This window comes from Fringilla coelebs, assembly GCF_963513975.1.
Source record: "Fringilla coelebs genome assembly, chromosome: 14".
NCBI lineage: Eukaryota > Metazoa > Chordata > Aves > Passeriformes > Fringillidae > Fringilla > Fringilla coelebs.
Window position 1 is genome coordinate 2119890 of NC_140040.1, and position 12569 is coordinate 2132458.

At 48.2% G+C, this 12569-nt stretch overlaps 1 protein-coding gene across 2 annotated transcripts in view; it reads left to right on the forward strand.

The window, feature by feature from the left end:
* ZCCHC14 (zinc finger CCHC-type containing 14) overlaps positions 1 to 10320 on the forward strand; it is a 48235-nt gene extending 37915 nt beyond the window's left edge. Inside the window, exons 6-13 of one of the 2 annotated variants that reach the window (XM_084215403.1) lie at positions 955 to 1049; positions 1137 to 1191; positions 1673 to 1946; positions 3200 to 3291; positions 4250 to 4377; positions 4671 to 4811; positions 4884 to 6350; positions 7239 to 10320. In XM_084215403.1, the coding sequence (XP_084071529.1) occupies positions 955 to 1049; positions 1137 to 1191; positions 1673 to 1946; positions 3200 to 3291; positions 4250 to 4377; positions 4671 to 4811; positions 4884 to 6350; positions 7239 to 7294 (2308 nt within the window). In that variant the 3' untranslated portion in view covers positions 7295 to 10320. Of the gene's footprint in view, positions 1 to 954; positions 1050 to 1136; positions 1192 to 1672; positions 1947 to 3199; positions 3292 to 4249; positions 4378 to 4670; positions 6351 to 7238 lie in introns of both variants that reach the window. The other variant, XM_084215402.1, reaches the window with a different exon arrangement.
* Positions 10321 to 12569: the final 2249 nt, after the last annotated feature.

Sequence of the window (12569 nt, forward strand, 5' to 3'; positions counted from 1 at the left end):
TGCTTGGGAACAACAGCCTCTGCAAATCTGGGTTAATGGAGCAGCAACTGCCCTGCCAGAGCTCAGCTGCAGCTCTGGAGCAGGGAAGAAGCTGCTCCAAGGTGCTGCTCAGCTGTGAAATTCAGCACTGAACTCTGGGGTTTCCAGCTGGGAAACACCTCTGGGTGTGTGAGGTGCAAAGCTTTGGGAAATTGGCTTTTTTTTTGTGGAATCCCAGAGTGGTTTGGGTTGAAGGGAGCTCAAAGCTCTTCCCATCCCACCCCTGCCATGGCAGGGACACCTTCCACTGTCCAGGCTGCTCCAGCCCCAGTGTCCAGCCTGGCCTTGGGCACTGCCAGGGATCCAGGGACAGCCACAGCTGCTCTGGGCACCTGTGCCAGGGCCTGCCCACCCTCCCAGGGAAGGATTTCTCCCCAATGCTCCATCTAAATCCATCATCTTCCAGCTCAAAGCTGTCCCTCCTTGTCCTGTCCCTGCATCCCTTGTCCCACAGCCCCCTGGAGGCCCTGGAATGCTGCTAAAAGGGCTTTTTTCTCTTTAAAGAGGCACAGGGAAAACGTGACAGAAGTTTTGCCCTAAACTGCCAGACTCTGCATCTGCTGTTTATCTCCAAGAGGAGGAAATTCAATAACAGATCCATCCCTATTTTATATTCCTCAGGTTCCTGCATTTCAAAGGCAATTTTCAAGTTTACATTTGAACATTTTCTGCCTTAGAAGTGTTCAGGGCTCCTGAATGAGGGATCTTTGCTGAAACACTCACCAGAGTGAAAACAACCCGGGGGTAACAGGTTTTGGTATTAAGAATAAGAATATCCGTAAATTTCCAGAATTCAGAATTGCATGATGTGTTTCAGCTTTTAAATTTCCAATCTGATTTCCAAGTGTGTTCTCCAGAGTGCAATCCTGGTGGATTTGGGAGGCTCTAACAGAGCAGGGGCTTTGTTTGCTGCAGGTACCTGGCCCCGTTCCCTTCCCATGTGGTGAAAAACGACCACGTCAGGAAGTTCTTCAGCACTTCATCTCCCTCACAGCAACTTCAGAGCTCAAGTGAGTTGAAATAAAGTTTAAAAAATATTTTTTTTGTACTGCATTTCATAAACTGATGCCATTTGTGACTCTCTTCCTTATTTCCAGATCCTGGCAACCCCTCCCTGTATAAAGTAGGAACTACGCTGGGAACATCTGGAAGGTGAAATATTTATCTTGTTTATAATTCATTCTCTTAAGAGGCAATTTTCACGTCCTCCAACAAAACCCAGACCCCCTTCAAGGAGCCAATATTGTGGCTTCTTTTGCCACTTCCATATGGAAAGATTAAAAAGTTCCATGATTATAATTGGGCATCTTTTCTTTTTAATAATGCAAAGGCCACTCCATCGAAAGCTTTTTTAAATCGTAGAGAGGCAGCAGAATATTTCATATCTGTGGTTACTGAAGGAAATTATTGAAGGAAAATTCTGTTGAAGGTGAAGATCAGCTTCACCCTTTGCCAGAAGTGCCCTGTTTTGCTGAGCTGTGGAGCAGGGCAGGTACAAATCCATACCCTGGCTCCAACGGGGCGGTTTTTCCCCAGATTTCTGTGAATTTTTCCCGATTTCTGTGGCTGCAGCAGCTGAGCTCTGGGTGTCACAGCTCATCCAACTAAACCCAACCCTGTTCCTGTTTTGCAGACCTATATGTGGGGTGGCTGGAATTCAGTCTTCCCAGAACCACGTGCAGCACTCGGCTGCTGCTCCCGTGTCTCTGCCCCACTGCTCGCACTCCGGAGGCGCCGGCTCCTCGCTGGGCTATCGCTCCCAGCTGGAGAGCTCCTCCCCTGCCATGCTGATGTCTTCCAGCCCTCAGACCCCTCAGACACAGGAGCAAAATGGGATCCTGGACTGGCTCAGGAAGTTGCGCTTGCACAAGTATTACCCCGTCTTCAAACAGCTCACCATGGAAAAGGTAGGGCAGGAAATGGAGGGAAGCAGCCAGCTTTTCCATTATCCCCACCTTCTCCAGGCTGGGAACATCTGCACTGAGGATCACACAAGTTTCTGGCACTTGTGTGCTGGGGAGGCTTTCACTTTCTGAAAGCAGCAATGAATTGATGAAAACCTTCTTGCTGTTCTCACTCTCTCTCTTGTGTCCGGGGCTGTCCAACAGCTGCTGCTTCTCCCAGGCTTCCTCATGGACTGCTTGGAGATCCAGCTGGGATGCTGCCTCAGGAGCTCTGCTTGGCTCCCTGGACATCCTTTTGTGTGTTGCAGATATATAAATATGTTGATTTCTCTTGATTTCTGCTTCTTGGTTGATTTTTCTCCCAAAATATTTGGTTATCCTCGTTTTAAGAACTAGATTTTCAGAGACTCGTGGCATGAATATGAACATGAGTGAGTGAGGTTTGTTTCCTGCAGAAATTCCTGTGGAAAAATCATCTCTTATGTCTTTGCACTGGAAGAGTCCCAGATCACACCTGAGTGTGCTGGATTTTATCTCAACAACGTTTTGGAGCATTTTCCCAGCTCCAGTGGGATTCCTTGTCCTCTGTCTTTTGGCCTGGAACGCCCTCCAGTGGAGGGAGGGCTTGGGCTCAGCTTTGGAATATTTTATAGATTTAATTTCAATCTCTTACCAGAGGCTTCTAAGATTTAATTTTCTTCATTATAAGAAGGGAAATATACTGGGGTTTTTTTTCTTTAATAATGTGGTAAAACTCTATATTCCAGTGTATTTTAAAAAAGCAAATATTATTATGCATATTTTACTGTCTTTCATTTTAATTACATTATAATATAAATGTCTGTATCTATCTCTATATTTTATTATTAAATTTACTATTGGTGTATATTTACCACTGCACTTCTGTGGTAAATGACACACTGGGAAAACTGGAGTGATTTTCTAAGATCCTTAAATTCACTGATAGCACCAAGTTCTATTTTCATTTAATTCTATTTAAACATGTACACGAGTTATTTCATCTTTATTGGGACTGGTTAATACAAGCACACACCTAATTAAATTAAATCTGCAAATGTTCTTCCTTTCATGCCTGTCCCCCACACTTTCCTTTTACACTATAATTGAAAGCTGGAGTAGAGAGTTTCTTTGAATTTAAAAACAGTTTTAAAGTTGGCTTTTGGAATTGCTCTTCACTAAAAATGGGAATAAGAATATTTTAGGATATAAAACAAAACATGTTTTTTCTTTCCAAGTTTCTGAGTCTTACTGAGGAAGATCTGAATAAGTTTGAGTCCCTCACCATGGGAGCAAAGAAGAAACTCAAGACCCAGCTAGAGTTGGAGAAGTAAGTGAGGGCTGGGTGAACTTCTTTTAAGGTCAAAAAATGCAAATTTTACTTCCCAGAGCACAAACCTGCCGTGACTCCTGCCTGGAGATATGGATGATTATTATCTCCGTTACTAAACAATAGAGTTAGCACTTTCTGGTTTACTGCTGCATGTTCAGGGTTGTGATAAGGATACCAGATCTTTAAATCTACAAAATACACACATTGTGTTTAGGTTTTTTTAAACTTGTATCACATTTATTCCAAAGATTTTGGGCCTCCCATCCACTTGACATTGATGGGAACTGTTGGGTTTGCAAGCCCAGGGGATGCACTCCCAAAGTCCCTTTTTTCCCTAGGAAGTGACAATTTTCTGGCTCCAGTCCCTGGGGATGGAGCACAGCTACTTCAGGAGCTGCCTCAGTGTCCCACAGTGACCCCAGACAGCTGTGACAGCCCTTTGGGGACACTGATGCAACAGATTGTTCTGGTTTTTGCATCTCCGCTTACAGGAAAGTGTTTATTCTGCAGCTACTGCTGTTCCTTAAAAGCAATTAGAAATCCAAATCTGTGCCCATTTGTCAGAGCTCCTTGGCAGCATTTATCAGCAATCTTAGTTTTTCCAGAGTTTGTTTGGAAAAGGAAAACTTGGGACTGTGTTTGTTTTCTCTTTGGGTTTGGGATGTGCTGACATAGTATGTGATAGAATTTTGGAGTTTTGTCAGGGTTTGGTGATGTTTTACCCTGGACAAATAAGAGCATAGTGTTGTAATCAGATGGCAAATAGTCCAACCCTAACTGCTGGCAGTTCTGGTCAGCACTGCTGTGATTTCTAAGTGTTTCCATTTGAAATGGGCACAGCAGCAGTGGATTGTTCAATGGGCTTTGTCTGCTTCGGGTTCATTCAGAAATGGATTTATTTATTTGTGTTTTTGCCAGTTTCTGTCTCTTCATGCTTCTCTCCATCACCCTGTAGGGAGAAGTCAGAGAAACGGTGCCTAAACCCCTCCACACCTTCCTCAGTGACCAGCAGTGGGGTGGCCAGGGTTCCCCCCACTTCCCACGTGGGGCCTATCCAGAGTATCCGGGGCAACCACGCTGCAGGTGAGGGGAGCAGGGGACACTGCTGTGCTCAGCTGTGCCTGCCCAAGGGTCACCTCATTCCTGTGCTGCTGCTTCTCCAAGCTTTATCTTCCAAAAGCCATTGGCTTAACAGGGAGCAAGCAAAAAGTCTGATTTTGGTGATTATTGGGGGCAATAAAAAGTGATTTTCCGTGGCTCTGGTGGGAATGGGCAGCTGCTCTGTTCCACCTCTGATGTATCCCTGTAAATGCTGAGCATGGCCGTGTTCTGCTGAGTGTCTGTCAGTGTCACCTCCGTGTCCCCTGTCCCTGCAGAGCTGCGAGTGGACGTGGATCAGCCGGCCCACCCCCTGCCCCGGGAGGGCAGCTCCTCCGAGTACTCCAGCTCCAGCTCCAGCCCCATGGGGATCCAGGCACGGGAGGAGAGCTCGGACAGCGCCGAGGAGAACGAGAGACGTAAGCAGAGCCCCCCGGCCGCGCCCCCTGCCCCGCCCAGGGCTGTCCTCACCACAGCCCCTCTCTCCCCAGGCCTGGAGCTCCACCTGGACGCCTCGGACAAGGAGAAGCCGGTGATGCTGCTGAACCATTTCCCCTCGAGCTCTGCCAGGCCCACGGCCCAGGTGCTGCCCGTGCAGAACGACGCCGGCTCGGGCCCCGCCGGCCACCACGCGCTGCCCATGCAGATGCTGTCCCCGAGCCCGTCGCACATCGCCCCCATCCGCATGCTCGGCTCCGTGCACAAACCCGAGCGCGGCTCCGCCGACATGAAGCTGCTCTCGTCCTCCGTGCACTCCCTCTTGTCTTTGGAAGAAAGGAATAAAGTGTCTCCCGGCTCGAGGGGCAGCATAAAGATGGAGAAGGGCTTTGGGAACGCCGTGGTGGATGTCATGTCCGCGTCCTCTCCGCACCAGCCCCTGCAGGTGCTGTCGGGGGGTGCTGAGAACAGCTCTCCCACGTCCACCATGAACTTTGGGCCTCGCACCAAAGTCGTCCACGCTTCCACTCTGGACAGAGTGATCAAACCAGCCCAGCAGCCAGGACTCATAGTGGAGACGAGCACGGCTGCCACGGTGACGTCCAGCACAGTCTTCCACGTGGCTCGTCCGCCCATCAAACTCCTGGTGTCGTCGTCTCTTCCCACCGACTCCGTCATGGCCGGACAGACTTCCTGCTCCAGTAATATGCAAATAACGGTGTCCCCTGCAATAATCAACCCCCGGACTGCTCTGTACACAGCCAACACCAAAGTTGCCTTTTCTGCCATGAGCAGCGTGCCCGTGGCGCCCATGCAGGGCAGCTTCTGCGCCAACAGCAACGCAGCCTCCTCCAGCAGCCACCCGTCCCCGTCCTTCACCACCATGGCCAACCTGCCCAGCTGCCCCGCGCCCAGCTCCAGCCCCACGCTCTCCTCCGGCGCCGACAACAACTTCTACAGCAGCAGCAGCAGCAGCAGTAGCAGCAGCAGCAGCAGCGGCTCGGCCGGGAGCGTTCCCGTCCCCAACCAGAACCACCACCACCACCACCACCAGCAGCCGCCGCCGCAGCCCCCCGGCTGCATGGTGTGCAGCTCCTGCGGCTGCAGCGGCAACTGCGGCTCCAGCGGCATGACCGTCAGCTACGCCAACTATTTCCAGCACCCCTTTTCAGGACCTTCCATGTTTACTTTCCCTTTCCTGCCCTTCAACCCCCTGTGTAGCAACGGCTACATCAACACGCAGCAGTACAACAGCAGCACCACGTTCCCCGTGGTGCACACGGCCTACAACAGCGGCCTGGCCCCCGACTCCGTCATGGCCGGCCAGTCCACCTTCGCCGTGCCCCCCATGCAGAACTTTATGGCGGGCACGGCCGGGGTGTACCAGGCACAGGGGATGATGGGCAACGGCAACGGGTCAAGTCACAAAAAAAATGGGAACCTCTCCTGTTACAACTGCGGGGCCAGCGGGCACAGAGCTCAGGACTGCAAACAGCCACCCATGGATTTCAATCGGCAAGGTAAAGGCTGGGGGGGACACACGGGGTCCTTTCCTGTGTGTAGAGTTCAGGCTGATGTTTCCAGCAAACTGGTTCATTCCCTTCTTTGGGATTGTTCCTTTTGTGTCACGTTACGGCCGATGTCTCTTCAAGTGGCTCATGGCTGCGTTTGGGTGACACTGTGGAACAGTTGGGTCTGGGTTTGGAGTAGGATCCAATCCAGAGTGTGACCTTGATACCTGCCCCTGGGGTCTGATGCTGTCTTGGAATCTCTGGCTTGTAAAAATATTTTGTTATTAAAAGGTGATGGTCTGAGCTGTTGGCAAATTTTAGGCAGCCCCATGAGGAGGGCTCAGGTGTACTCTGTGGGGTTGGTACTGTTTTTTAGGGAGGGAAGAAACATCAAGGAAGGGAGGGAGCTGCTGTGGACTGGTTGCAGCAGAACCGCTGTTGCTGCCTCTGCATTGTCAGCCAGGTCAGCTTCAGTCATGATTGCAAGTTCCCCTGGAATTTTAGAAACTGAAATCTCTGTTTCTCTTGCCTTCCTGCCCAACACAATAACCTAAATGAAGAATTGCTGTTCAAACCCTCCTGTCAGGGTGGGGAGGCCTTGGCACAGGTGCCCAGAGAAGCTGTGGCTGCCCCTGGATCCTTGGAAATGTCCAAAGCCAGGATGGACTTTGGGGGAGCACCCTGGGCTAGTGGAAGGTGTCAGGGCTGGAACTGGATGGGCTTTAAGGTCCTTTCCCACCCAAACCATTGTGGGATTCCATGAAACAAAATTGTGCCAGCCCTAAAATAGCACCCAAGCTCCAGTGATTCATTCCATGGGTGGGAAGCAGCAGGTTGGTTTGGGAAGCCGTGGGAGGTGACTGATGTGTAACCCCTGTGTCCCTGTCCCTGTCCCAGGTACGTTCAGGCTGAAGTACGCCCCTCCCTCGGAAAGTCTGGACTCCACAGACTGAGCTTCCCCCAGCTGGCACCACGATGCTGTAAAGCCATGGAGAGCGACGGAGATCGAACTGCAAAACTGAGACGTCCAGTTGCTGTTAAGCTTAATGTATTTTTTAATCCAAAGGTGCTTTACTTTATTAGACTAGGTAGAAAATCTAGCTTAGGGGTGCAGCCAACCCAGTTTTGATTGCCAAATTCAAGCTCTGTTGTTGGAACTCCTGACTCCATGTCCTCGGACCGATGGATGGACAGATGGATGGATGGATGGATGGATGGTGGAGCTGGCCAGCTGCAGTTCCTGCTGGAAGTACAACATCCCCTGTACTTTTTTGGCTGGAGAATGTTGCCACAAGTGGACTTTTCCAAGGTGAAAGGCCTGACTCCAGGGCAGCTCTGTTCTGAGGTGGAAGGTAGGAGTGGCCAGAAGGACTTTGGCACCCCTGGGCTAGGTAAAATGTCTACTTTTTTTCAAAAGTGATCAGGCACTAATCTCTGGGATTTTTAAGGATTGCACTACAGAAGAATGTAAAACTCTTCAAGCTTTCTGCACTTTTAGCAGACAGTGTCACTCTGAGACCAGTGCAAGAGGCAAAGAAGTTCCAACCTTTACAAATTGGCACCAGCAGGCTTACGGGACTTAATTCCACAATAAAAATCCTAAAAAGTCTCTCTTTTCCCTTCCAAAAGAACACACACGGCAGTTTCGGTTCCTTCTGGAAACAAACTCGTGCTTCATTGTCTCACCTATTACTAGCTAGTGCTGGCTTCCCAGCACTGGAATAAACTTAGTTTCCAAGGGTCCAAGTCCCAGAGACTCCAGAGTCATAAAGGCTTCAAGGATATTTTCCTGTAATACACAAAACCTTTACGTCCTGTTACTGTATATAGGTCTCTTTCACAGAAACCTTATTATTCTGCTTTTGTAAATGAATTTTAAACCATCCTAAAAAAAAAAAAAATCAAACCAAGAACTCTGGCAGCAGAGTTGATAAGCTTTTGCTTTACTTTATATAAAATACCCTTTGGCTCCTACCCCAGGATTCAGGAGTGGTGGGAGTCAAACATGTAAAAGGTAGTAAAAACTTCATTATTATCAAGACTTGGAAGGATTTCTTGTCGGCCTCCTTCGTTGCAGTAGGTTGTAGATGAGTAGCTTTGGTGTTAACTACTTAGTCCATCATTTGTGGGTGACAAATCTAAATTAGGACTCGAGAGGAAGCCAAACCCATCTCGAACTGCTAATTTGAAACACTTTGGTCCTGTCTGGTTGAAAGAAGATCCTAATCCTCATGGCTCTCCCCCCGGGAATATGACGGCATTAAATGGGTGAGGCCTCCTCTGTAAAAGTGTCTGACAGAGAGAAATTTGCATCCTGTAATTTTGGAGACACCTTTAAAGTCTGAAGCCTTGTTTACACTTGGAGGTATTCCTTACAGCAGGATGAATTCATAGGATTTGTAGTGGAGCTGTGGCTTGGGAAGTCCTCTGGGAGCAGGAGGGTTTGGAGCTGCCCCCAGGAGATGGGGCTGTGTGGGGGGGGAGCTCAGCCCTCCCTGGGCCATGCTCATAGGAAAGGGACATTTTGGGCCATCCCTGTGTCCCTGTGTCCCCAGGGGCAGCCTCAGCCTCATGGGATCATGAGCATCAGGAGAGCCTTGGGAATGTGAGTGGGCAGAACCAAACTGGGCCCAGGGAGGGATCCAAAACCTGAATTCGTAGAACAAACAAACAAACAAACAAACAAAAGATACTTTTATTGCTATGCAATAAGAACCCCCTGATTTGTATATCCCCAGCCCAGCTCCCACTCCCTGTTGGCTCTGCCTGCATTTGAGGACGTTCCCTGTGTTCCCATGAACAACCTTCAGACCTACAACACTAAAGGGATGAAAACTGACAATGCAATTTACTTTGCCTTAATGAGCTTGAGACAATGGTAGGAACAGCCTGTCCCACTGCATCATGCCCAAGGAAAATGTGCAGTTCCATGTTTACTATTTGCAGCTTTGAGGGTCTCTCCAGTGGCCTGGAACATGTGCTGAAAGCCAAACTTAGTGTTATTATTATTATTGTTGTTGTTATTATTTTTTTCACTTTTTTTAAACAGTATTTTAAAATTGTATTTAAAGAAACTGTATTTCAACACACATGTGAGTGTTCAAAAACCCTCTTGAAACAACAAAACACAGCAGCAGCAAAAAAAAAAAAAGTCATTTCTGTACCAGTTGTGTTTTGTTTTACTGCCCAGGGCTGGGCACAGTTGTGTCTGATCTTCCTCACAGAAAAAATCATATCAAAAGGACTGTAAAACTGAATGTCTGTCCAGCAAATTGTTTCATTCCTTTGTCCAGAGCTTTCTTTAGGATCCTTTCCTGTGTGTAGAGTTCAGGCTGATATTTCCAGCAAACTGTTCCATTCCTTTCTTTGGGATTGTTTCCTTTGTGTAAAGTTATGGTTGATGTTTCTTCAAGTGGCTCATGGCTGCGTTTAGGTGACACTTTGGAACGGTTGGGTCTGGGTTTGGAGTAGGATCCAATCCAGAAGGACCTGGAGGCAACACGAGTGTCTGAGAGGAAAATCTGGTGAGCCAGCAGCAACCTCAGAGCCTTCCCCAAATCCCAGCGAGCTGGGGCTTCAGACCTGCCAGTGAACACCCTCCACTCTGTTACCCAGAGCAACCAAAGTTGGTAAGTCCGAACAGAGCACCTTAATTCCATAAAATTATCCTTAATCTCTTCTTCAAAGGCACAAATCCATCTTTTTACCCCTAAAAAGCAAGGCAGCTTGGGTTGGAATAGTAGAGTTCCAGCTGCCCTGCCTGAAGGAACCAGTTCTTAAACCCTATTTTTGTACATTGAAAGATGGAGATTTCAGAGAATGTTATTTAGCCCTATCTTTGTCCTGCGAGTATAAAAAGAATTAGTTCTCCAGATGGATTTCACTCTGGAATGGGAATGATTTTTTGGTGTAAGAGGGAAGGGAATCCCCAGTGATCTCCCTGCAGGGGCAGGAGAATCAGTGAGGAGCCTTTCCCAGGGGAGGGAGCAGTGGGTGGGGCAGTTCCAGCTGCATTTTCCATTTGATGATGGAAAGACTCGAAATAGGATGGAATTTCCAGTGAACTCCTCCTCACCCTGCAAATTAAGCATTAATAAATATTCTGGGCTCGACCCTAACAGGGAGTGCAGAGAGGGAGGAGAGGCAACTGAGATACTGATCAGAGGGTTCCACCTGACTTTTATTGAAAACCACATTTGAACCATTACTAAAGTTTATCAGAACTGGTTTTTATCCAAACCAGCTCTGTCACACTCAGCTTTTTGTGAAACCTTTTCATACCACGGTCATTAAATCTTGGCTAATTAAGCACCAGACTTCCCAAAAGAAGAGTCCAGCACCAGGCCTTGGCCGTGTCCCCAAATCCTGGGATGAGCCAGGCTGGGGCACCAGGCAGAGCAAAGCTCCTCCCAAAATCTGTGGGGCAGCAGAGCCGTGCCAGAGGGACCCTGGGAATGCTGGATTCGGGCTAGTCTGGAACACCTGGAAATGGGATGAATATGGGCAAATCTGGCCAAAAATCCACGTAATGGAGCGTTTGTGAGAGTAGGAATCACTTTGGCTGGTTGAGGCCCCACAGCTCTTGTAATAAACCCTAGGAATTACCCATTTGTTCCCTGAAATTTTCCTGATGTACACAAGAACTGTGTTGGTACTGAAGCAGAAAGCAAGTCCCGTGTGTTTTCAAGTGCAGATTAACAGCTTCTCTTGGACATAACTTTCCATTAGGAATGAAGGAAATTCCTGCTCCATTTGAGCCATTTCTTTTACTTCGATCACTTCTAGTATTACAAATTCTGCATGTAACTTTATAAATATTTTAAATAGTTTTGTAAATATTTAATATTCAGCTAATTTGATTTTGAATTGTAAATGTCAAGTATTCTGGTATTGGGATTTTTATGTTTTATTATACTTTGTTAAAAGTTAAATTGTACATTTTTAGAATGTTTTTATCTGAGTAAATTTAATGTATGGAAAATAAAGAGTTAAACAGAATCCCTTGGTATTGGCTTTCCTTTTAAAGGGATTCAGCTGTGTGGGGGCCTCTCCAGCTTGGCAGTAGCAGGGAATTATTTTTAATGCCTTTAATTATTTTGCTGTGAAAATGCCTAGGAATAACCACACGAGCCGGAATTAAGTTGGGATGTAATCCATCCATATCAGCACTGTATTAATTTTAAAAAAGCAACATTTGTACAGGAATATCAGTCGATCACGTCGTAATTACAAGTACAGTTGTCAGTTATGAGTTAAACGAGTTCTTACACGAACAGAACTAAACAGAGAACAAGCTGCATCGAAAAGTTCACGTCGGAGTAAAAACACAAAGGACAATAAAAAACGGGCAGGGGGCCCCGGGAAAAGGAGATGCATGCAAAGAGTGGAGGAGGTACAAGGTGGAGGAGGTACAACGCGTGCACCCCGCGCAGTGCCAGGCGCTGTAGTATTGCTTCTGTCCCCGCCAGAGCCGGGCTGCCGGTGACACCGGGGACACACGGACACCGCGGGGATCCCGCCACGCCTCGCTGACAGCACTAGAGAAACACAGGTTTGTCCCACGGGAGAGCTCCCCTCTGCACAGCCTGCTCCCTGCCCACGACACAGGAGCCTCCAGCCGTGCCACAAATCATTTGTTCGTCAACTCTGGGCAGCCGCTCCCGGCCCTGAGCTGCTCCTCCCGACTGCCAGGCACGGGAACGGCCGACCTCCGGGCTAGGGGCAGGATCCTATGGATCACTGGAAGCCAGCTCAGATGAACACACAGGGATTGGGAATTCGTAACAGACTGGAGTTTATTTCAGTGTTACCTGTTTGGGTGTGCATTTTACAGTTAGACACTTCCTAAAACTACGATAAAGCTGTGGTGTTTGGTATGAGTATTCCAGAAAGCGGCACCGCCCCTGAGCGTGCGGTGCCCAAAAACCGGAGACACAAAGAGTTGTCCTTCCCCAGCTCACCCCGAGCACTTGCCTTAACCCCCTGCAGCGCTGACACGAATCTCATGGAGCTGCAGAAGGAAAAGCTCCCCTTTGGAACATTAAAATGCATTTGCTCTCATGAGAAACCTTCCCATTTAAAACCAAAAAATTTAAGGAATCGTAGGGAGATTTTCCAGCAAACTCACGGGAAACACTCTAGTTCCTCCCTGGTGCCTGTTTGCTTGTTAAAAGTAAATCAAGTGTCCCTTTCTCTGCAAGTGCCACATGCACAATTGGGCTCCTTTCG